A 25,008-nucleotide genomic window follows, 5' to 3' on the forward strand; every position below is an offset into this window, starting at 1 on the left:
CTGCCTTGTCGTCTCGGCATTATTGATTGACACACCTGCCCGGTGTGCAAGTGGGTTTAAGTCCGGGATCTTTGGAAGAAGCTACGATACGAATTTGGCCTAAAAAAATAAATCCCTCTGGTTCCTTTCTCTGCAGCGGAGCACGCGATCAGTGCCCAGATATGACAGCGCTTAGTGAAATGGTAACGGAACTGTGCTTGCGCTGTGTGTCGTCGGTCCGATTCCAACTTAGGGCACGATCGCGGTACCCTTGCGCAACGCATTTCACTCGAATTGTTTAAGTATCTATCAGCTGGAACAAATTGTATGCGATGTAAACGTGATGCCAACAATGAACCGCTCTTAACAATGCCGAGGTGGGCGACGGAGACACTCCCATCTCGCCTCGCATTAATGCAGTTGCACGACGCACCCGGCAGAGGACATCCTTTGACCTGCGACGAGAGAGGCAACTTTGCAGGTCGCGATATAGGCGACATTCTCGACCAAATAAAGTTGCAGCGGCACAATGCTGCGAACGCCAATCACCGGCCACAGTCAAATACTTTTTTCCCCCATCAAAATGTATTTGTGAAATCAAAGTCACCCGACGTGATAGTAGAACATACGTCGTAAATGCGTGTTACAAGAATGGTGTGTTTGGAAATAAGCACACTATCTATATTTGATTATGTTAATCAATACACACTCTACTCAAAAGGAGGAATGTTCCTCTGGATGTAGATATTGTAAGCTGACCAGAGGATATATGACAACGACCACGTGAATTAGGGATATCTTGCTTATTTACTGATTGATTGATTGATTGATTGATTGACTGATTAAAACAAATGTGAATAGAATAGAGTAACGTTATAACCTCAAATTAATTTCACATATAAGTGGGAGACAAAACTATCAGCAGATGAATTCTACAGGACTCGTAGCCTATTCCAGGCAAACGTAATTTTAATATTAATATTGTATTAATTTGTGACTTATGACTGAGGTAAGCCTTGGCCAAATAGGCCTAATAATTATACTATCATTAGGCCTGTAGAATTATGATTATGATTATAAAAATAATAATAATTAGGCTATTATTAGCCTATTATTACTGTATTTGTTATCTTGTATACATATGATTTTGTCAGGTACTATTTTTGTTACAAATATAATTTGCGTTACAAAGGTAGTCTTTTTAATACAAACCTAACACGACATGCAGGTATGTTAAATATGACACGTTATGTGTTGTCTTTAACACATCTGTTTTGAGAGTGTAGACGTCTTAAGGAAAATTTTACATTTTTACCGTAATCTCTTAAAGTAACGTATTTCACATAATAGAAATACGTATACGCACACATGGCTCATGTGATGTTAGAAAATCCATCCAAGAATTTTTTTTTTGTTTTTACTGTAAATCACTGAACGTACACTGAGGCATATTCCTAAATTGCGTCACTCACCGCCATGATCGCGGACGAGTTGTGCAAGCTTTTGGATTGTAGTTTTTCTGTAGCGGCCAGCTCGCAACACGGTGTTAAGGTGAGCCTCCCACGCCCCCAGTTAGCCTACCTGGCTACCGCCGTGTAGCTAAGCGCCGGACCGCCTCGGCTTGTTGTTGATTTACCCTTTGTCTCCCTGATACATTAAACGGTCTGGTCGTGTTTTCTTGAACTTACGGGTGAGTTTGTTTTGGTTGTTCTCACCAAACAAGTTGAATCTGGCGTGGCTGCAAAAACAAATATCAGGCGGGATGGGGGGGAAGACGGTGAAATAAGACACACATTTGGGATTATATTTTTCACTTGCTTGCTGAGGACAAACAAAAGCCGGGTGCAGGCTACGTTACCTGCCTAAAAGAAGAAGGGATTAAGAAGGTAAGGAGAGCGATTATGAATTCAAGTGCGATCACTTGAATTTAGGCCTCCGCCCTGTCACCGGTTTCTGCGTAGACTATAAAACGTAAAGAAGCACTATAGTTAGGCTAAGTAGTTTGTAAGGTTGTTGGCACGGCTCCGCTGAGAAAGTCAGCTGGCTTGTCAATTGGAGTAGCGACGACACTCGGCTGGATTGTCAGTCAGAAAGATAATTTTAAGTGGGCTATATATATATATATACATACATATAATCAAACCCGCGGTGCATTTTTTAAAAACAACCTGCAATGTTTAATTCTGGCTGTTATCCATGCTGAATGCGTAGCCAGAATATCAACAATACCTGTGATTAGGCTATTGCGTGGTGGCGGTGCCCATATTGTATTTCATTAGCATAGGTCGTAATATTTTATTGTGTATTTTTGTCGATTCGAAAACATGAGAAATAAACACCAGCTAGCATACAGATAGCAGCCCCTCTCCAAAACTCCACGATTCTTAGCTTTCTTCGATAGTCCACTTTCTGCACATACATTTTTTGATATGTAAAATGTGACACTGGCCTTCTAGATAACCCTTTACACTAGGATTTCATGTTAATCACGTAAAAAAAACCGCTAAAATATTAAACAATCTAAAAGAGCGACTGGTACACCTGCATGGGCATCTCTGTTATAGCAGAATATGTAGGCTACATATTGGACGCAGCAACATTTTACTTATACCTTTACGGTGGAGTAAACTGCTTGCAGGATTTTGAGTTTACGGTAAAATTTCGGCTATAATTCCAGTTATATAGAAGAATATATCTCAAGATCCCTTAGTTCGAACAAATATCGAACGACTCTGCGACAGTTCGACTTTGTTTCACTCTTTGCAAGAAATTTCAGACGCCATATTTCACCATGTATCCTAGGTTACGCCCAATCAAGTAGGCTCTAGAAAGGGTTCAGCGTTACGCCATTACAGTAGGCGATGAGATAATGGATCAGTAGACCTAACTCCGGTGAAGTTTGGGGAAACCCCAGGTAGTCCATCTCCCGTAGTTTTGAACAGTAGCCACTACCCAGGACCCACTACCCAGGATCCAGGTGAGTCATGCGGAAGTAGCCTCTTTCCGTGACTCCGTGCGTTGTTATTTTGACATCAGAGTGGGAACTTGTGGCTCCTTCTGCGTGTTATCACAAGCTCTAGTGAATTCGGTTTGACTTTATTCAACGACGGACTCTGTAGATTCTGCCGTAGAGGCTGGCCGCATAGCGCTTATGGAGCGCGAGAGCGAAAACAAGGGGCCGCCCGGCCGTAGCTGCCAGAGTAATTATTCAGCTGAATAAATAATGCGACGCAAGCAATTAATAGCGTATAAAACATGATAACATTTTTACTTTATGTAGATGACGCTGCTTCTATATAATCTATCTGTTCGTGCTGCGGGGGTTCTGGGTAGTGACATGTAAACGTGTTTGTAAACTATTTGTACGTGGTGCTGGAGGTCTGGGTAGTGACATGTAAACACTGTACGTGCTGCCGGAGGTCTGGGTAGTGTCATGTAAACGTGTTTGTAATCTATGTGTACGCGGTGCTGGGTAGTGACATGTAAACACTGTACACGGTGTTGGAGGTCTGGGTAGTGACGTGTAAACGTGCTGGAGGTCTGGGTAGTGACGTGTAAACGTGTTGGAGGTCTGGGTAGTGACGTGTAAACGTGCTGGAGGTCTGGGTAGTGACGTGTAAACGTGTTGGAGGTCTGGGTAGTGACGTGTAAACGTGTTGGAGGTCTGGGCGGTGACGTGTAAACGTGTTGGAGGTCTGGGTAGTGACGTGTAAACGTGCTGGAGGTCTGGGCGGTGACGTGTAAACGTGTTGGAGGTCTGGGTAGTGACGTGTAAACGTGCTGGAGGTCTGGGTAGTGACGTGTAAACGTGCTGGAGGTCTGGGCGGTGACGTGGCGGGACTGTGCCCCTGCTCCAGGCGGGACGATGGGGGGAGTGGAGAGTAAGGACGTGGGCGTGGCGTTCGTGCGCGTGAAGAGGAAGACCGCGGCGGCGGGTTCCCCCGCTGCGCCCCGCGCCGGTCGCTCCGAAAAGAGCCGGCGGCCCAAGGCCTTCTCCGCCAGGACCCCGGGCCGGAGCAACGGGAAGCATTCCGACGGAGCGTCCCCCGCCCCGCCCCCGGCCTCCGCCGCTCCGACCAGGAGCCACACGGTCACCCCCAATTCCTCCTCCTCCTCCCCCCCCCTGGCTGATGTGACGGACTCTGGCCCCAGTGCTGGTGAGTCATACCCCCACCCCGCGGTGCGTGATCGGAAACCCGGAAAGGTTGGTGGCTCAAGCCCCGGTGTAGCCACAGTTTGGTCACTGCAGCTGTTGGGCCCTTGAGCAAGGCCCTTAACCCCACATTACTTTAGAGTTCACGCCGTTATGCCCCCAAGCACCTGGCTGAAATGTGAAATATTCATGTTATGTTTTCACATTATCTCTCGTACGTCCTGTATAACATGGTAACTGCGTTTCTCTTTCCCGCCTGCAGGTGGCACCCAGTATTATGTGGCCCTGTATGACTACGAGGCCAGAACGTTTGACGACCTTTCGTTCAGAAAAGGGGATCGTTTTGAGATCATTAATAACATGTAAGTCTGTTTTTCCCTCTGTGGGCTCAGGGGTGTCTGTACGGCAGAGTGGCTTCTCGCTGAACATCCCCGCTCAAAGGTCTGCGTTTGTCAGGAATTCCAGGATTCGTTTGGAATTCCGGGATTTGTTTGGAATTCCGTGTTCTGTTGTCAGCCCAAGGCCTTTCTGAACTGAAATGTGAAACAGCCTGAAATCTGTTTGTGTGAGTTTCAGGGTAAATCTGACCGTGTGTGAGTTTCAGGGTAAATCTGAACTCATGTGTGAGTTTCAGCGTAAATATATCTGTGTGTGATTTTCAGGTTAAATCTGAGCATGTGAGTTTCAGGGTAAATATGAGCATGTGTGTGTCAGGGTAAATCTGTGTGTGTGTGTGTTTCAGGGAGGGGGACTGGTGGCAGGGTAAATCTGAGCGTGTGTGTGTGTGTTTCAGGGAGGGGGACTGGTGGCAGGGTAAATCTGTGTGTGTGTGTGTGTGTGTGTGTTTCAGGGAGGGGGACTGGTGGCAGGGTAAATCTGAGCATGTGTGTGTGTGTGTGTTTCAGGGAGGGGGACTGGTGGCAGGCTCGATCCGTGGCCACAGGGAAGACCGGCTACATTCCCAGCAATTACGTAGCTGCTGCTGACTCTATCCAATCAGAAGAGTAAGAACCGCCCCCTACCCTGCTCCACTCCTTTACCGAGCGACCACACTCACTTGCAGAGAGAACTTAGAGAGACCTTGTGTTTGTGTGTGTGTGTGTGTGTGTGTGTGTGTGTGTGTGTGTGTGTGTATGTATCTGTGTGCATGTGTGTGCTTCAGTTGGTACTTTGGCAGAATGGGCCGGAGGGATGCAGAGCGCCTCCTGCTGGTGGTGGGGAACACGCGCGGGACCTTCCTGATTCGAGAGAGCGAGACGACCCCAGGTGTGCGACCCTGTGCTGAACCTACACCTGAACCTACACCTGAGTCAGCTGGATAACTGCACTGAGTAAAACCCACAGAGCAGGCTTACTGAGCTAGCTGGATAACTGCGCTGAGTAAAATCCACAGAGCAGGGTTACTGAGTTAGCTGGATAACTGCACCGAGTAAAACCCACAGAGCAGGGTTACTGAGTTAGCTGGATAACTGCACCGAGTAAAACCCACAGAGCAGGATTACTGAGTTAGCTGGATAACTGCACTGAGTTCAGCCTGGAACAGCTCTGTTTACTTCAGTCCATGGTTCATGATTCATGTCATACTGTGACAGACCTGCTCGACGGGAAAAATGGAATCTCTCCATTTGCATCTTTCCCGCGTTTGGCTGTCCTGTACCATGTTATATAATTAGTGCACTTCATCAGAGATGAAATCAGTTAAAAGTGAAACAAACAACATGCATGAACAATGAAGTGAATCGCACATGCCTCTGTTATTGGTGAGTCTGTTCCTCCCCCCCCCCCCCGCCCCCCCAGGTGCGTTCTCTCTCTCCGTGCGGCACCGGGACGGGGAGCGGGGCGACACGGTGAAGCACTATAAGATCCGGCGGCTGGACAGCGGGGGGTTCTGCGTGAACACGCAGGTCCAGTTCCCCAGCCTCAAGAAGCTGGTCCGCCACTACTCCGGTGAGTGAGGCTCTGGGGCTCCCTCTGCTGCTGCTCTCTCTCTCTCTCTCTCTCCTCCCTCCTCTCCTCTCTCCCTCTCTCCTATCCTATCCTCTCCCCTCTCCTCTCTCCCTCTCTCCTCTCTCCTCTCCTCTCCCTCTCCTCTCTCTCTCCTCTCCCTCCTTTCCTCTCCTCCCTCTCTCCTCTCCGCTCTCTCTCCCTCCCTCCTCTCTCCTCTCTCCTCCTCACTTTTCTCTCCCTCCCTCTCTCCCTCTCCTCTCCTATCCTCTCCCCTCTCCTCTCTCTCTTTTTCTCTCTTTCCCTCTCTCCTCTCCTCTCTCCTTCTCTCTTCTCTCCTGCTCTGTTCATTCACCCTTCTCTGGTACTGAACAAGCTCTCCCCCCCCTTTCTCCCTCCCTCCCCCCTCTCCTCCCTCCCTCTCCTCTCCCCCTCCCCCTCTCCTCCCTCCCTCTCTCCCCCCTCTCTCCCCCTCTCCTCCCTCCCCCTCCCTCTCCCCCCCTCTCCCCCCCTCCCCCTCCCTCCCCCCTCTCCCCCTCCCTCCCCCTCTCCTCCTCTCTCCCCCTCCCCCTCCCCCTCTCCCCCCCTCCCTCTCCCCCCCTCCCCCTCTCCTCTCCCCCTCCCTCTCTCTCCCCCTCCCCCTCCCTCTCCCCCCCCCCCCCTCCCTCCCGTAGTGCATGTGGACGGGCTGTGCTCCAGGCTCACGGAGGCGTGCCCCACGGTAAAGCCCCAGACGCGGGGCCTGGCGCGGGACGCCTGGGAGATCCCCCGGGCCTCGCTGCAGCTGGACGTGCGGCTGGGACAGGGCTGCTTCGGGGAGGTGTGGATGGGTGAGTGCCCCAGTCACCGCCAGCTTCGCGCTGGTCCCTTTGTGGCTCCGGTTAAAGACTGATGCTCGGTGTCCGGGACGTTCAGGGCGATTAATCATTGAAGGTATAACGTGAGAAATATTTTCTTAGAATGTTCAGTTCTCAGAGCATTCTAATGCTGATGTCACAATCACTACTGATGGCGTTCTAGAACACAAACACAAATTATTATTAAATCACATTGCAGTCATTTAGCTGACACTTTTCTCCAAAGTCACTTGCCCTTGATTAGACTAAGTCAGTCCCCCCTGGAACGATGTAGGATTAAGGACCTTGGTCACAGGTGCGCTGATCTTATCGTGGCTACGCCGGGGCTTGAACCACCAACCTTCCAGGTCCCAGTCAAGCGCGTTACAACCGTTGCATCACATGACTTTCAGGCCGACAGACTCATTTTTGCTGATTTTCTCACTACTGTAAAATTAGTCAGGAATTTCAGGCAAAAGTTGTGTAGTGTGAGCTCAGCTTTAGCCACTAGGATAAAGAAATGATGCAGAAAAAAAAAAAAACATTCAGAATGAATGCTGAGCTCTGGCCTGTGCCCTGGTGCTCTCTGGCGCCCTCTGTCTGCAGGCAGCTGGAACGACACCATCAAGGTGGCGATTAAGATGCTGCGGCCGGGGACCATGTCTCCCGAGGCCTTCCTGGAGGAGGCGGCGGTCATGAAGAAGCTCCGGCACAGCAAGCTGGTGCACCTGTACGCCGTGGTGTCCGACGAGCCCATCTACATCGTCACCGAGTACATGAGCAAAGGTGGGCCTGCCCTTACACCGCCCCTCCTGCAGGGGGCGCTCACGAGTGGGTCTGCCCTTACACCGCCCCTCCTGCAGGGGGCGCTCACGAGTGGGCCTGCCCTTACACTTCTGCTCCTGCAGGGGGCAGTCACGAGTGGGCCTGCCCTTACACCGCCCCTCCTGCAGGGGGCGCTCACGAGTGGGCCTGCCCTTACACTGCCACTCCTGCAGGGGGCAGTCAGGAGTGGGTCTGCCCTTACACCGCCCTCCTGCAGGGGGCGCTCACGAGTGGGCCTGCCCTTACACCGCCCCTCCTGCAGGGGGCGCTCATCAGTGGGTCTGCCCTTACACTTCTTCTCCTGCAGGGGGTGGTCTTGAGTGGGCCTGCCCTTTCTCCTCCTCTCCTGTAACCAAGGTGTCCCCGAGCAAAATAGAGAAATCAGAGAGGGGAGCAGTTAGAGCGAGAATGAATGTCATGTTTTATCTGGGCTGAGCTTCAGATGGTGGCTGTCCATCCAGCTCTGGATGTCCCTCAGGCAAGCAGAGATGCAGGCAGAGACCTGTGTGTCAGATGGAAGGAGAAAAAGATTTCCATCTCACAGTATAGCAGTGATATGACATACCATGCGCAGAGATAACAGGGCCGAGGGATCTATTGTAGAGGGGAACCAAGGACTGAGCCCTGGGGAACTCCTGTGGCAAGGGGACGATATTGTACAGTGTGGTATAGTGAAGTACCCTGCATTTCTTACTCCAGGTGCTGAATCCACACCTGATTTGATGTTGCTCTCTTTTCAGGAAGTCTGCTGAACTACCTGAGAGAGGGAGAGGGAAACGCCTTCAAACTCCCGCAGCTTGTTGACATGGCTGCACAGGTAGGGAGCGTCTCAAAAGTACCTCCCTCAGAAGTAGTAATAAAATGACCTGAATCGGTGCTCCTCTCTCAATTCTGGTGGTTGCAAACATTGATGGCGTATCTCAGGATTGCCCCACCCTGTTCCTGGGGATCTACTGTCCTTCATTTCAACCCTAGGTTGGCACAACTGATTCTACCAGTTAGCAGCTCAACCAGATCTCTGGCTTTTGAATGAAAACCCTACCGGGCGGTTAATCTCCGGGAACAGGGTTGGGCAGCCCTGTGGTGTCTGATATGTGTCATAAATGTCCTCTTAATTCCTTAATCTCTATTTGAATGATGTGTGTGATGTGTGTGAAATCTGATTGCAGTGAATGGCCCCTTGCAGAAAACACAATGCGGTGTAGTTAAATTCCTTGTGTAGCACTTTGTGTAGTTTACACTCTCCCTGTAGGACTTTGTGTAGTTTAAACTCTCCCTGTAGGACTTTGTGTAGTTTAAACTCTTCCTGTATGACTTTGTGTAGTTTAAACTCTTCCTGTAGGACTTTGTGTAGTTTACACTCTCCCTGTAGGACTTTGTGTAGTTTAAACTCTTCCTGTATGACTTTGTGGAGACTTTGTGTAGTTTAAACTCTTCCTGTATGACTTTGTGTAGTTTAAACTCTTCCTGTATGACTTTGTGGAGACCTTGTGTAGTTTAAACTCTTCCTGTAGGACTTTGTGTAGTTTAAACTCTTCCTGTATGACTTTGTGGAGACTTTGTGTAGTTTAGACTCTTCCTGTACGACTTTGTGGAGACTTTGTGTAGTTTAAACTCTTCCTGTAGGACTTTGTGGAGACTTTGTGTAGTTTAAACTCTTCCTGTAGGACTTTGTGGAGACCTTGTGTAGTTTAAACTCTTCCTGTAGGACTTCGTGGAGACCTTGTGTAGTTTAAACTCTTCCTGTAGGACTTTGTGTAGTTAAAACTCTTCCTGTATGACTTTGTGTAGTTTAAACTCTTCCTGTAGGACTTTGTGTAGTTTAAACTCTCCCTGTAGGACTTTGTGGAGACCCTGTGTAGTTTAAACTCTTCCTGTGGGACTTTGTGGAGACCCTGTGTAGTTTAAACTCGTCCTGTAGGACTTTGTGGAGCCCTTGTGTAGTTTAAACTCTTCCTGTGGGACTTTGTGGAGACCCTGTGTAGTTTAAAGGCTCACTCAGTTGGTCGGCGCTGTGGGCTGAGTGTTGCCGTGGCTCCCTCTCAGATCGCAGAGGGGATGGCGTACATCGAGAAGAGCAACTACGTCCACAGGGACCTGCGCGCGGCCAACATCCTGGTGGGGGAGAACACCGTGTGCAAGATCGCCGACTTCGGCCTGGCCCGGCTTATCGAGAACAACGAGTACACGGCCAGGCAGGGTGAGCTTCGCCGCAGCGGGATGAGCGGTTCCATTCGCTGCTCGTGTTTTAACGGTTCCAGTTTGGGCTGCGTCGATCGGTTGCTTCCGATTAATGTTTACTGTTCGGGCCGTTTCCTTCCATTGTCTGTGTCCCCTGAATTCAAATTCTTCTCATTATTATAATTGCGATAATAATGATTATTAGTTCTATTGTTTACTTTTGATGATGATGATGATGTCGACAACAACAATATTCATCCCTGTTATCATCATTTTATTTTGGCCGTTTCTCCTGAGCTGAGTGTAACACAGCACAATCTCTCTCTCTCTCTCTCTCTCTCTCTCTCTCTCTCTCCACCTCTCTCTCTCTTTCTCTCCCTCTCTTTCTCTTTCTCTCTCTCTTTCTTTCTCTCCCTCTCCCTCTCTCTCTTTCTCTTTCTCTCCCTCTTGCTCTCTCTTTCTCCCTCTCCCTCTCTTTCTCTTTCTCTTTCTCTCTCTCTCTCTCCCTCTCTGTCTCTCTCTCTTTCTCTCTTTTTCTCCCCCTCCCTCCCGGGCTTTTGATCAGCGGTCTCTGTCCTGCGGAGAGACGGCCCTCTCTTTGATCCTGCTCGATGGCAGATGTCTGTGTTCAGTTTGCATATCTGGGCCCACTCATGTAAATCCCGGCTGCTTTGCATGGCCGTGTCGCGCAGGGCTCTCTGCCGCCCCCCGGTGGGAGATTAAAGCAGCGCTTCTCTCCCTCCGCTCCCACAGGGGCCCAGTTCCCCATCAAGTGGACCGCTCCCGAGGCCGCGCTGTACGGACGCTTCTCCATCAAGTCCGACGTCTGGTCCTTCGGCGTCCTGCTCACCGAGCTGGTCACCAAGGGCATGATGCCGTATCCCAGTGAGGGGGCTTCTGGGAAATGGGGGTGGAGCTATTTGAGGCTGTCAGGCCCGACACTGGTCACCCGTGTGAACTAGGAAGTCCTAGTGCAATAGTCACCAGTACAGCCGTGTCCACAGTACAATATTTCTGAACAGCACAATCTCCCTCTCTCTCTCTCCCTCTCTTTCTCTTTCTCTCTTTCTCTCCCTCTCTCTCTTTCTCTTTCTCTCCCTCTTGCTCTCTCTTTCTCTCTTTCTCCCTCTCCCTCTCTTTCTCTTTCTCTCTCTCTCCCTCTCTTTCTCTTTCTTTCTCTCTCTCTCCCTCTCTCTCTTTCTCTTTCTCTCTTTCTCTCCCTCTCTCTCCCTCTCTCTCCCTCTCTTTCTCTTTCTCTCTTTCTCTCCCTCTCTCTCTTTCTCTTTCTCTCCCTCTTGCTCTCTCTTTCTCTCTTTCTCCCTCTCCCTCTCTTTCTCTTTCTCTCTCTCTCCCTCTCTTTCTCTTTCTTTCTCTCTCTCCCTCTCTCTCTTTCTCTTTCTCTCTTTCTCTCCCTCTCTCTCCCTCTCTCTCCCTCTCTTTCTCTTTCTCTCTCTCTCCCTCTCTTTCTCTTTCTTTCTCTCTCTCTCCCTCTCTCTCTTTCTCTTTCTCTCTTTCTCTCCCTCCCTCTCCCTCTCTACCCCTCTCCCTCTCTCTCTCTCTCTCTCTCTCTCTCTCTCCCCTCTCCCTCCCTCTCCCTCTCTCTCTCTCTCCAGGCCTGGCGAACCGGGAGGTGCTGGAGCAGGTGCATCATGGGTATCGTATGCCGTGTCCGGCGGGCTGCCCAGAGTCTCTGCACCAGCTGATGCTGCACTGCTGGACGAAGCAGCCAGAGGAACGGCCCACGTTCGCCTACACCCAGACCTTCCTGGAGGACTACTTCACCGCCACGGAGCCCCTCTACCAAGCAGACGACAACCTGTAGGCCCACAGAACCACTCTACAAAACAGTGGACTGCCTGTAGACCCATAGAACCACTCTACCAAACAGAGGGCAACCTGTAGACCTCCATTGGCCTGTGGACGACCTGTAGACCTCCTTTGACCTGTGGATGACCTGTAGACCACAATCACCCTATGGATGATCTGTAGACCGCAATTATCCTGTGGACAACCTGTAGACCTCCATATACCTGTGGATGGCATATAGACCTCTGTACGACCTTAAATCTCCATAGACCTGTGGATGAGCTGTAGACCACAATCGCCCTGTGGATGACCTGTAGACCTCCATACATCTCTGGACGACCTGTAGACCGCAATCACCCTGTGGATGACCTGTAGACCTCCATAGACCTGTGGACAATCCGTAGACCTCCTAACTGCCAAATGGATGACCAAAGCACCTCCACAGCCCTGTGGACTGCCTATAGAATCACACTGTCCTCCGAACAACCTGTAGAGAGTAATGTTCTTAGTGTACTTCTTTCAAGGGGGGCTTTCAATATCAACCGTTTGCCACAAACTATTTATGAAAGTGTGTGAATAAGATGTAGACACCTCTGTAATGCAGTTGTTGCTTATGAATCTGTCCGTTGTGGGGTTTATGCCGATGCTGAGCAGGTGAAGGACTGTCACACCGTTTGGTGCCTCTGAATCGTGCATTTTTAATGTTCAAAGGGCCGAGAGTATGTCCCATTTCAGCCCTGGCTTACCAGCTAAATGGGCCGAGTGTAGAATGTCACGTGACTGTAGAAATCCTATAGAAACAGCCAAATTGTGTGTAAATGTGTTTACCGGCTAGTTTATGCGTGTTTTTTCTCCAGTAAGTGGATGTGCCACCATCGGTCTTAGCTCTGAGGTCATGGCCTTTCTGTAGTGTGGGGAAATTGGATCTTCGAGGACGGGTTCTGGGAACTCCAGGCTAGCTGATCACTGCCTGCTTTCTGCCTGTTTCTCTCCGGCTGGGGTGAACGTTCTGTTGTGTTTGTCTGCATTCACTAGTGCCTTTTTACTGTATTTATCAGGCCTTGCATGCATTTCTAGTCTGACCCACGTGACGCTTTAGACTTCTGGATATCCAGTGTAAGTAGTTGTCTGTTCACACGCAAGTTTTAATTGTGCAAACTGAGATGGCGTTTCTGTCGCTGTTCCGACGGACCGGGCCTGGCAACGGGGCTTCCCGTGTCTCCTGCAGGCTTATTATGGGATGTTGGGGGTGCTGGTGATGAAACGAAGCTCGCTGGATGGCTCTGTTCAGACCTCGTGTTGGCAGAATCCGACCCGGACTTCCTCCGGATCTGGGTCCGTCGGATTTTGAGAAAGGCGTATCCATATCTGATTTCACGGAATCCAACACACACGATGCTTCCCTTTCAGAAGTGGGACGCATTTTGCGTTGGAACCATATAATTTTGTCGATTTTACTCAGGTGTCATGTTTATCGGTTTTGTTGCTAGGCTTTTTCAATCACATTTTTTGTACAACTATTTTTTTTAAAGGACAAAATGTTATAATTTTTAATGGCTGCTGATGTTAAAATCGTTTTCAAAAAATGACAGAGTATGTGGTAAAATAAAGAACTGAAAACACTCTTTTCGTTGCTGCCATCATGTGAATCGGAAAATGAATGTCGACCCACAGTATTCAGAAGTTTTTGCATTACGTTTGGGTTACCATGGCAGCATGGTGATAACAAATTCAATTGATGCAAGGCTAACTACAAGGAAACCACAGCAGCACTGAAAAGCTCATCCCTTCAGATCTGAATTTAATGCTCTTATTCAATCTGGTCTCTCCAGTGAAAAGCAGCCTTTTCACGCACTGCAACTTCACCAAACTGGAAAAGAATACTAATAACTTTTTGTACAAATTCGTAGAATTAAATTTTTATTTTATTTTTATGTTATATGAGTGAATTTACACTAACCCAGGGGTGTGCTTTGAGTTTTGCTCTGGAATTCTGGAATAAAACAAAACAGAAAGTCCTCTGTGATCAGTCATAGTGTAGTCCTTTGAAACCGAGTTATCACATTTCAGGACACTACTTGATATTTTGAAAGGCCGTCATCTAATAATCGTGTAAGTATTATATCAGAAAACACCTTTCGCGGAATTCGTGCTCACCGATACCTGTTTACAGACCGCCTGCAACGTGGCTGCTGTTGTGGGTGTGTTCAGTCTGCGGACATTCAGTGATTTTGTTTCTTTGTCTGAGGGAGCAGCTTCTCACTGAATCTGAATTTCAGTCTATAAAAGTACTACATTGTACTGTGTTTAGTTTACATCGTGTGTTCGTGTAAGCCGTATAATGAGTTTACCGACATAAGAGAGACTTGTTTGTTTGTTAGAAACGTTACTCTGTTTCCTGGCAAGGTTTCCTGGTGTTTTTACTGCGGAGGTGACTGTTCGCTCTGGGGGAGAGCGGAATGAAGACGAGCCTGTTTAGCAGAACAGGTTTTCCCCTCTTGCTTGCAGCCATGACAGTGCTCTGAATGCTGAATATAATTATCTTTTAGGGAAACTAATTATTTGGCTAAATGTTTTGTCTTGTCATTTGAAAGAGAGGGCAGATCTGGGAAGAGCTTGCATACAAATCCTCTCATCCGAAAAATAATGCATCAACCGTCAAATAATTTATTTACAGAAATGTATGACATGGCACCCTCTTGTGGCGTGCTTTAAAAAAAAAAAATGTTCTGCTTGTTATAAAAACTTTACCTGTTACAGCAGGTAGCCAGAGGTGGACCAGGGTCCTGTATCACACAGCAGAATTACCGACTTAGCTGGAGTTATCTTTTTACGTTGGTCCATGTTCCAGATTTGGGAGGGATCCCGGTTTTACTCAGTGAGGTTATCCAGCTAACTCCCTGATGTCGCTTTGGGATATAAGCCTCTGTGAAGATTCTAGAAGGCCAGAACGGTGTGCTCGAGCTGCACGTGCTCAGAAACGCTGTGCCCTAGCTGTGGTCTGCTGTGAGTTTCTCTCTCCATTAATACAGTGTGTGGTAGCTTCAGAGTTTGCGCACCATCATACTCAAGAGCACACAAAACACAAAAGAGTAGTTCCTGGTTTATTAATTTAATCAAAACACCAGGGACTGATACAATACTCAATTGTGTAGCATACATATTTTGTTTAAGGTTACAAATTGACGAACTAGCGATAAATAATGAGTGTTTTAGAGTTGTGTTTATACACTACAGATTTGTGTTGACCAGGTACGCCATGAACCTGAGACACACAAGTGTGTTTGTGTTGAATGTACAGTGTGTGAGCTGCAGACGGTAGGACTGCTGTTGGGATCGGTGCGGTAGCGTGTTGGTACAGGCAGGGCTGCGTCACCTCAGTCTTCGTCGTGCCTGCGGGAGAGAGAGAGAGCGTGTTCATCACAACTACCTCTACTGCCACCTGGAGGACTGTTCCGGCAGGTGTGAGTATCTACGGTACTGTGCAAAAGTCCTTGGCACCTTTGATTAAAAAAAAAAAAAAGCAAAAAGAAATAGATAATATAGATATATATATATACACACACACACACGCATTTGGTCTTAGATGTTTTTATATACATTTTTTAGTTTTCTGCATTAGTGTGTCAGTCGAAATGTTCACCAAAAAAAAAATGTTAGTGTAATTTTTGTATTTCGTTAAATAAAGTTTGTTTTAAAAAAAAATAAAAAAAACATTAAGTATAGGCTACTTTTCAGATAAAAACTCGATCGAGGCTGTCTGGGATTACCTGGAGAGCCAGGCACAAGCAAGTCTGCAGAAGAACTGTGGCAAGTTCTCCAATATTTCTGGAACAACCTACCAGCTGATTTCTTATAAAACTGTGGGACAGTGTATCCAGCAGAACTGATGCAGGTTTAAAAGTGAAGGGTGGTCACAACCAATATTGATTTTATTTAGTTTTTAACTGTTCACTGCTCTTTATAGTAAATTATTCAATATGTGAAGCTCTTCATTATTCTTTGAATGCATTTTGGCTTATGGAATTTTGTGCCTGAGACTTTTGCACAGTGCAATAGAACTGTGTGGATGATATGAATATAATATATGCTGGCTCCAGTCCTGTAGTCATCCCCGGCACAGCGCCCCCTACTGGCGGGTGGTGTGATATACTTGTGCGTTCACCTGAGCAGCTGTGTATAGTAAATGGTAAAATGGTAAATGGTTGGCATTTATATAGCGCCTTTATCCAAAGGGTTGTACAATTGATGCTTCTCATTCACACATTCATACACACACTCACACACCAACAGCGATTGGCTGCCATGCAAGGCACCGACCAGCTCATCAGGAGTGTCTTGCTCAGGGACACTTCGACACAGCCCGGGCGGGGGATCGAAGCTGTGCTCACCTGAGAAGCTGTTTGTAGCGCCCCAGTGCCTCCTGGGCCACGTACTGCAGGAAGGCGGGGTCGTCCACCTGCAGCTCCGCAGGTACGCTGAGGGTCAGCAGCGGGGAGCTCAGGACGTTCACCTCCACCCTGCTGTCCGCCGCATAGCGCTCAGAGCCCCCTGCTGCCTGGGGCACCACCTGAGACCCCCCATCCACACGGAGACCATCATCTCCATTATCACAAGGCCATTATCACTGTCCATTATCACTGTCCATTATCACTGTCCATTATCACAACACTATTATCACCTGAGACCCGCCATCCACACGGAGACCATCATCTCTGTCCATCATCTCTACAGCATTATCCATTATCCCAACACCACTATCCCCAATCATCACCATCCATTATCCCAACACCATTATCACTGCCCATTATCACTGTCCATTATCACAAGGCCATTATCTCTGTCCATTATCACTGCCCATTATCACTGTCCATTATCACAAGGCCATTATCTCTGTCCATTATCACTGCCCATTATCACTGTCCATTATCACAACGCCATTATCTCTGTCCATTATCACTGCCCATTATCACTGTCCATTATCACAAGGCCATTATCTCTGTCCATTATCTCTGTCCATTATCACAACACCATTATCTCTGTCCATTATCTCTGTCCATTATCTCTGTCCATTATCACAACGCCATCATCTCTGTCCATTATCACAACGCCATTATCTCTGTCCATTATCACTGTCCATCATCTCTGTCCATTATCACAACGCCATTATCTCTGTCCATTATCACTGTCCATCATCTCTGTCCATTATCTCTGTCCATTATCCCAACACCACTATCTCTGTCCATTATCCCAACACCACTATCTCTGTCCATTATCACTGTCCATTATCCCAACACCACTATCTCTGTCCATTATCTCTGTCCATTATCTCTGTCCATTATCACAACGCCATTATCTCTGTCCATTATCACTGTCCATTATCACAACACCATTATCTCTGTCCATTATCTCTGTCCATTATCACAACGCCATTATCTCTGTCCATTATCACTGTCCATTATCACAACACCATTATCTCTGTCCATTATCTCTACAGCATTATCCATTATCCCAACACCACTATCCCCAATCATCACCATCCATTATCCCAACACCATCATCTCTGTCCATTATCTCTGTCCATTATCCCAACACCACTATCTCTGTCCATTATCCCAACACCATTATCTCTGTCCATTATCCCAACACCACTATCTCTGTCCATTATCCCAACACCACTATCTCTGTCCATTATCCCAACACCATTATCTCTGTCCATTATCCCAACACCACTATCTCTGTCCATTATCACAACACCATTATCTCTGTCCATTATCTCTGTCCATTATCCCAACACCATTATCTCTGTCCATTATCCCAACACCATTATCTCTGTCCATTATCACTGTCCATTATCACAACACCACTATCTCTGTCCATTATCCCAACACCACTATCTCTGTCCATTATCACAACACCTATTATCCATTATCCCAACACCACTATCCCCAATAATCACCATCCATTATCCCAACACCATTATCTCTGTCCATTATCCCAACACTACTATCTCTGTCCATTATCACAACACCATTATCTCTGTCCATTATCTCTACAGCATTATCCAATGTGCATTTCTCTATCAAATGTAAAGAATCACTGGCACAAGGCTGATCATAGAAATTATGCATAAATATTATATTAATACTCTTAATTGCCGTAGTTTAGGGACTCATGACATGGTTTGGGGACCCCAGAAGAGGATCTCACAGCTTGGGAACCCCTGGTGAGAAGAACAGGTACTCAGTGTAGAGACGCTGAAACAGGAACTCACAGCTATGCCCCACCCAGGTGGGCGGAACAGGAACTCACCGTCGCGATGCTGAAGATGCTCTCCGGCTCCCCCGTGCTGTTGAGGGCGAGCTGAGCCACCCAGCCGAAGCTGGAGGCCATGTTGCTGAGCCAGCTGACGGTGTCGTCGGTGTGGTGCTTCACGATCTGCAGCACCTCCTCGTACTGCTGGGAGGCCACCTGGAGCAGCTGGGAGACCTCGCTCAGCTCCACCTGCAGGTCTGGCACGCTGGGGCACTCTGCAGGGGCGAGTGGGGGGTCAGAAAGTGTCGATCATTGCTATATTTCCCCATATGCTCTGCAGTGTTTCAATATCTCTTCCTGGCTCAATAAAACATTTGATTTCAATATATATTATATATTCCATATATAGTTAATATTCATATTAATCCATATTCATATTATTCATATTATGATCCATTATTAAAATTGTATACATTCAATTTCTGTAAGGGTGTGTGAAAGACATGCCAGATCACTTAAACCAAGCTGACAAGATTCAGTGCCTTCAAATATGCTAAAGAGATTCAGTATGACTGAGACTGTGTTCAATAGATTCAGTATGACTGAGACTGTGTTCAATAGATTCAGTTTGACTGAGACTGTGTCAGCACGCAGGGACAGGATGTGAGGTCAGCACGCAGGGACAGTATGTGAGGTCAGCACGCAGGGACAGGATGTGAGGTCAGCATGCAGGGACAGGATATGAGGTCAGCACACAGGGACAGGATGTGAGGTAAACACGCAGGGACAGGATGTGAGGTCAGCATGCAGGGACAGGATGTGAGGTAAACACGCAGGGACAGGATGTGAGGTCAGCATGCAGGCACAGGATGTGAGGTAAACACGCAGGGACAGGATGTGAGGTCAGCACGCAGGGACAGGATGTGAGGTCAGCACGCAGGGGCAGGATGTGAGGTCAGCATGCAGGGACAGGATGTGAGGTCAGCACGCAGGGACAGGATGTGAGGTAAGCACGCAGGGACAGGATGTGAGGTCAGCAAGCAGGGACAGGATGTGAGGTCAGCATGCAGGGACAGGATGTGAGGTCAGCACGCAGGGACAGGATGTGAGGTCAGCACGCAGGGACAGGATGTGAGGTCAGCACGCTTGCCTTCCAGCAGGGTGCCCTGGCAGGCTGCACACTGGCCGCTCAGCTGCCAGCACTCGGACGTCTGCCTGCGCAGATCTGCGCAGAGCTGTCTGCTCCGAGACGGGACCCAGCGAGGGGAGGTCTTCCTCTCTGCCGCGGGAGAGACGGGAGAGACCCGCGAGACTTCACCCACAATGCACCACTCTTTACATAACCCTGCTCGACTACAACTTGCTCAATTTGATTAGTGCCCTACCTATTTAAAGCAAGGCAATGTTTTACATTGAATGTGGAAAACTAATACAATTGTATAAAAGTATACTGTGTATATCCTTCCACCCATTGTAACTGGAGCAATAATATACATGTTATCTGTTATTATTATTATTATTATTATTATTATTATGGTGCTAGATACTATCTAGCTTTTAGGTAAACTGAGTATTAGGTACACTTTAGTGATTGGAAAAGCATCGCTGGGCTGAAGGGCCTGTTAGTGTCATCATGTAATTGTATGTTGTTATTGTCATCATGTCACGCTATGTTGTGATTGTCGTCGTTATCTCCATGCCTTTCTGTGCCTCCGTCTCCTGGAAGCTCTGGTGAATGTCGTCGAAGACCTGCGTCACCACCGAGCTGAACTCCGTCAGCACGTTCCTGCTGAAGTCCAGGAAGGACTCGAGCACGTCGTCCAGCCCGATGCCCTGGAAGAAGTCTGAGGAGTCCAGCTCCTCCGGGGTCTGAGGCCGGGGCGGCTGAACAGCGCCCCCGCTGGCCTCTGGGGCAAAGACCGCCCGGAACACCTAACAGTGATAACACATACACTCAGTGAGCGCTTTATTCGGTAGACCTGTGCACCAGCTTCTTAATGCAAACATTTAATCAGCCAAACTTGTGGTCGTGGTCAAGAGGTTCAGTTGTTTTTCAGACTTAATGTCAGAATGAGGACAAGGTGTTTCTCTTGTTAATTAGACAGGTCAGTGGATAACGACCAGACTGGTCAAAGCTAACAGGAAGGTGACAGTAACGCAAATAGCCACACATTACAACAGTGGTATGCAGAAGAGCATCTCTGAGTACACAATGTGTCAAACCTCTTTAGTGGATAGGTTACAGCAGCAGAAGTCCAATAAGTCTAAATAAGTCTGATAAATACCCAATAAAGACCTGGATTAAGTAAGTAATTTCTGTACTTTTCTTTACTGGGCTTTTCTGGTGTACTGGAACATATGAAGTACTCAAAAAAAGAGTAATTGTGTCAAATTAAGGTTGAAATGAAAGCCTACAGGATGGTTCTCCAGGAACAGGGTTGGGCGGCCCTGCTCTAGCTGCTGAATGAGGTGTGCTTTGTTCAGGTTGGAGTATAAAGCCACTGGACAGTAGATCTCCAGGAACAGGGTTGGGCAGCCCTGCTCTAGCTGTTGAATGAGGTGTGCTTTGTTAGGGTTGGAGTGAAAACCTACAGGACGGTTGATGTCCAGGGACAGGGTTGGGCAGCCCTGCTCTAGCTGTTGAATGAGGTGTGCTTTGTTAGGGTTGGAGTGTAATCCTACAGGGCAGTAGATCTCCTGGAACAAGGGTTGGGCAGCCCTGTTCTAGCTGTTGAATGAGGTGTGCTTTGTTAAGGCTGGAGTGTAATCTTACAGGATGGTAGCTCTCCAGGGACAGGGTTGGGCAGTACGAGTGTGTGAGATACCTGGTCAAACTCCCGGTGCATGCTGGTCACTAACACCACGCTCCGGTCATAGAGGCTGCCGACCTTCCTCAGCAGCCTGTCGAAGGAGTCCTCCACCTGCAGCACCTCCAGGTCCACTTCATCCGCACTGCTGTTCACCATCAGGTCCTGATTGGCCAGGGAGGTCAGTTTCTGGAAGAACTGCTCCACCTGATTGGTGGACAGGAGGTATTGCGGTCTCCGTTAATAATCGTCTGTTAATAATTACAATACAATTGCCATACAAACTGCAAGGCCTTTTTAAATGCATTGCGGGTTTTATTTTATTGTAATTCTGTTCCGTTTTTTTAGCATCTCTTGTTTCTTGCATTATGTGTTCAATGCTCTTTATTTGCCATTGTGTTTTATGACTTTGTTTGTTTTTCATAATTGTTATTATGCTGTCTTTAAAGCATATTGAGCTTTGGTTCTGTGTAAAATGGAGCATTAAAAATGGATACAGATCCCAGGGGCGTTGGGCTTTGCACAGTACTCTAATGCTTAAATGTTTGAACATTTTCCATGCAAATTTTGCTAAACCGAGATGTAGCTCTCTACTTCATGCCTCACAAACTCCATCATAATGCCGAGTACTGTTGCTGAAGCACATGTAATGTAGCTGTTGATTGAGGTGTGCTTTGTTTGGGTTGGAGTGAAAGCCTACAGGACGGTAGATCTCCAGGAACAGGGTTGGGCAGCCCTGCTCTAGCTGTTCATTGAGGTGTGCTGTGTTAGGGTTGGAGTGAAAGCCTACAGGACGGTAGATCTCCAGGAGCAGGGTTGGTTAACCACTGTAGCTAGAACAACGTCCACCAGGGTAGGTAGCTTTTTTTTTTGATGACTTGCACAAAGCCTCACAACCTCAGGATTATTTAGGTGCGTTGTGTTGCCGTAGTAACAGGGCAGGAGGTGCAGGAGGAACAGGAGGAACAGGAGGAGGTGTAGAAGGCAGCCCTCACCTTGTAGGAGAAGGAGGAGAAGCCCCGTCTGCAGGTGGAGGTGTAGAAGGCCTTGCACACATCCTCCAGGCAGGGCCGGCACTCCTCCCAGGAGGACTTCAGCAGCTCCTGGCAGCGCTGCTCTGCCTCGCCCAGCTTCTGCTCCACCTCCCTGGCCAGCTGTGCTGCCCCCTGGAGGGCGGGAGGAACTACCGCGTGAACCTCACTGTCGGGATCCCGCACTCTATGCAAAACTCTCAGGTCTTTTTCAAACACATTTCAAGGTCCCATTTCCCAGACAGTATAAGAGCAGCTTGAGTGCCCCTAAGAAGTGTGAAAGGTGACCCAACACCAGCTCTTTCCACCCCCAAAACCTCACCCAAGGAACAAGGGCATGAGTTTAGTTTGAATATTGGGGCGGGTGGGGGGCTGGCTCTCGCAGAAGGGCTGTATTGTTATTTAACAGCTGTTCATTTGAAAAGGAGAGCTGTTAAAATGATAATTTCTGGGGAATTCAAGGTGGAAAATACGAATTATCAGTTTGTCCTAATCAAAACATGAAATCCCCATCTTTACTATCTGAAATGATGTTTGTCGTTATCGTGTGGGGGTTATTTGGCATGTTTGTATATTGCGGGGGTTTGTAAATTATAGCCTTGCTAAAGATTGCTCAGCAGGATGTGGATTGTGATCCAGGATTTGACCTCTGACCTCCGACCCCTGACCTTTTTCTTGTCGCTGCTGTGCCGCAGGGTCTTCATGAGGTGGCCGTGCTTCTCCTCGTTCCGCTCCATGAGCTCCTTCATCTGCTTCACCCCCAGCAGGGCCCTCCTCACCTCCTCCTCCACGTACCGCTCCCCCTCCAGAGACAGCTCTGAGCAGGAGGGGAGGAGACGCCCCGGGTTCAGTTAAGAACACTAATCACATGCTGCTGATCTCACACCTAAAAGGGGTGAGTGAGTGTTGATCTCACACCTAAAAGGGGTAAGTGAGTGTTGATCTCACAGCTAAAAGGGGTGAGTGCGTGTTGATCCCACACCTAAAAGGGGTGAGTGAGTGCTGCTCTCACACCTAAAAGGGGTGAGTGAGTGTTGATCTCACACCTAAAAGGGGTGAGTGAGTGTTGATCTCACACCTAAAAGGGGTGAGTGAGTGTTGATCTCACACCTAAAAGGGGTGAGTGAGTGTTGATCTCACACCTAAAAGGGGTGAGTGAGTCTTGATCTCACAGCTAAAAGGGGTAAGTGAGTGTTGATCTCACAGCTAAATGGGGTGAGTGTTGATCTCACAGCTAAAAGGGGTGAGTGAGTGTTGATCTCACAGCTAAAAGGGGTAAGTGAGTGTTGATCTCACAGCTAAAAGGGGTGAGTGAGTGTTGATCTCACAGCTAAAAGGGGTGAGTGAGTGTTGATCTCACAGCTAAAAGGGGTGAGTGAGTGTTGATCTCACAGCTAAAAGGGGTGAGTGAGTGTTGATCTCACAGCTAAAAGGGGTGAGTGAGTGTTGATCTCACACCTAAAAGGGGTGAGTGAGTGTTGATCTCACACCTAAAAGGGGTGAGTGAGTGTTGATCTCACACCTAAAAGGGGTGAGTGAGTGTTGATCTCACACCTAAAAGGGGTGAGTGAGTGTTGATCTCACACCTAAAAGGGGTGAGTGAGTGTTGATCTCACACCTAAAAGGGGTGAGTGAGTGTTGATCTCACACCTAAAAGGGGTAAGTGAGTGTTGATCTCACACCTAAAAGGGGTGAGTGAGTGTTGATCTCACACCTAAAAGGGGTGAGTGAGTGTTGATCTCACAGCTAAAAGGGGTGAGTGAGTGTTGATCTCACAGCTAAAAGGGGTGAGTGAGTGTTGATCTCACAGCTAAAAGGGGTAAGTGAGTGTTGATCTCACACCTAAAAGGGGTGAGTGAGTGTTGATCTCACACCTAAAAGGGGTGAGTGAGTGTTGATCTCACACCTAAAAGGGGTGAGTGAGTGTTGATCTCACACCTAAAAGGGGTGAGTGTTGATGTCACAGCTAAAAGGGGTGAGTGAGTGTTGATCTCACACCTAAAAGGGGTGAGTGAGTGTTGATCTCACACCTAAAAGGGGTGAGTGAGTGTTGATCTCACACCTAAAAGGGGTGAGTGAGTGTTGATCTCACACCTAAAAGGGGTAAGTGAGTGTTGATCTCACACCTAAAAGGGGTGAGTGAGTGTTGATCTCACACCTAAAAGGGGTGAGTGAGTGTTGATCTCACACCTAAAAGGGGTGAGTGAGTGTTGATCTCACAGCTAAAAGGGGTGAGTGAGTGTTGATCTCACAGCTAAAAGGGGTAAGTGAGTGCTGTGTGAAACAGGCCCTGGTGGTTTCTCTGGGAGACAGCTCGCTCACCTTTCAGTGTATCCTGTGAAAGAGTCTGGCCCTTATTAGTCTCTGTGGCTCCATGCAGGACCCCCAGGGACGCCAGGAGCACCAGGCACACCAGTGCAGAGCTCATCTTCTCCTCTCTCTCCTCTCAGGGACTCTCAGGAAATCTTCACAAGCCGAAAGCTGGGTTCAAGAGCCATGCAGAAAGTAGGTAACATGAATTTATTTCAGTCACGGTGGCAATGCGCAGGTGCAGAACACAGATACGTATATCTTGTTGTGGAAACATGTAGATCTGGTCTACAAGTCCCACACAAAAAAAGCCACCACTGAAATATATGCAACTTTATTTATAATGCAGAGTGATAACGACAGTGCTGAAACATTTTAACTGGTCGTGTCTGTATGCTGTATGAGGAAGTGGCCCTGTGTGTGTGTGTGTGTGTGTGTGTCTACATGCATGAAATAAGCTTAGTCATGATGTAACCGCTTAAGCTTATGAGGTCAGAATTGAGAGCAGCTACATTACAGCACAGTGAGGTTGAGTAAAGAGATTGGGCTGTTGATGTCAGGTGGTATTCTATCATCCTGTTTCCAGGACAACTCCACTTCAATTCATAGTGTTTCCCGTCATTGTCGTCTTAAAAGCAGCCTTGGTGGTCAGCGGATCTGACAAAATATTCCTCATATGTATCCTGTTACTTGTTAATTACATATTGAGTTAATCCAGTGATAATAACGTGTTAATTATATATTAAGTTAATCCAGTGATAATCACTTGATTTTATGCTTGTTAAATCTGAAACATACTAACCGCAGTGAAATGTCTCTCAAAACCAGATATGAGGCAAACAAAATCTCCCCAAAATACCTTCCAAAAATGTATTTATAAA

General features: G+C 47.8%; 2 protein-coding genes across 6 annotated transcripts; one reads left to right on the forward strand and one right to left on the reverse strand.

Moving 5' to 3' along the window:
• The first annotated feature begins 1,410 nt into the window (after positions 1-1,410).
• Positions 1,411-11,964, forward strand: LOC133136446 (tyrosine-protein kinase Yes-like). 5 transcript variants are annotated; one of them, XM_061253925.1, is made up of 12 exons: positions 1,411-1,530; positions 3,837-4,136; positions 4,395-4,494; positions 5,038-5,136; positions 5,295-5,398; positions 5,930-6,079; positions 6,751-6,906; positions 7,519-7,698; positions 8,478-8,554; positions 9,784-9,937; positions 10,672-10,803; positions 11,532-11,964. In XM_061253925.1, the coding sequence occupies exons 2-12, from the start codon at positions 3,845-3,847 to the stop codon at positions 11,738-11,740; spliced, it is 1,653 nt and encodes a 550-aa protein (XP_061109909.1). In that variant the 5' UTR covers positions 1,411-1,530; positions 3,837-3,844; the 3' UTR covers positions 11,741-11,964. The 5 variants fall into 5 exon arrangements, with proteins under 5 accessions (XP_061109909.1, XP_061109911.1, XP_061109907.1 ...); XM_061253923.1 differs by having other exon boundaries at positions 1,484-1,865; XM_061253924.1 differs by having other exon boundaries at positions 1,484-1,669.
• Positions 11,965-14,949: 2,985 nt separating this feature from the next.
• On the reverse strand, positions 14,950-24,245 carry LOC133136727 (clusterin-like protein 1). The gene is made up of 9 exons (XM_061254394.1): positions 24,140-24,245; positions 22,486-22,634; positions 21,782-21,952; positions 20,805-20,993; positions 19,690-19,911; positions 19,124-19,250; positions 18,037-18,254; positions 16,116-16,294; positions 14,950-15,117 (listed from the first exon to the last, which is right to left on the reverse strand). The coding sequence occupies exons 1-9, from the start codon at positions 24,243-24,245 to the stop codon at positions 15,102-15,104; spliced, it is 1,377 nt and encodes a 458-aa protein (XP_061110378.1). The 3' UTR covers positions 14,950-15,101.
• Positions 24,246-25,008: the final 763 nt, after the last annotated feature.

The sequence above is a fragment of the Conger conger genome, chromosome 9 (genome assembly GCF_963514075.1).
Source record: "Conger conger chromosome 9, fConCon1.1, whole genome shotgun sequence".
Lineage (NCBI taxonomy): Eukaryota > Metazoa > Chordata > Actinopteri > Anguilliformes > Congridae > Conger > Conger conger.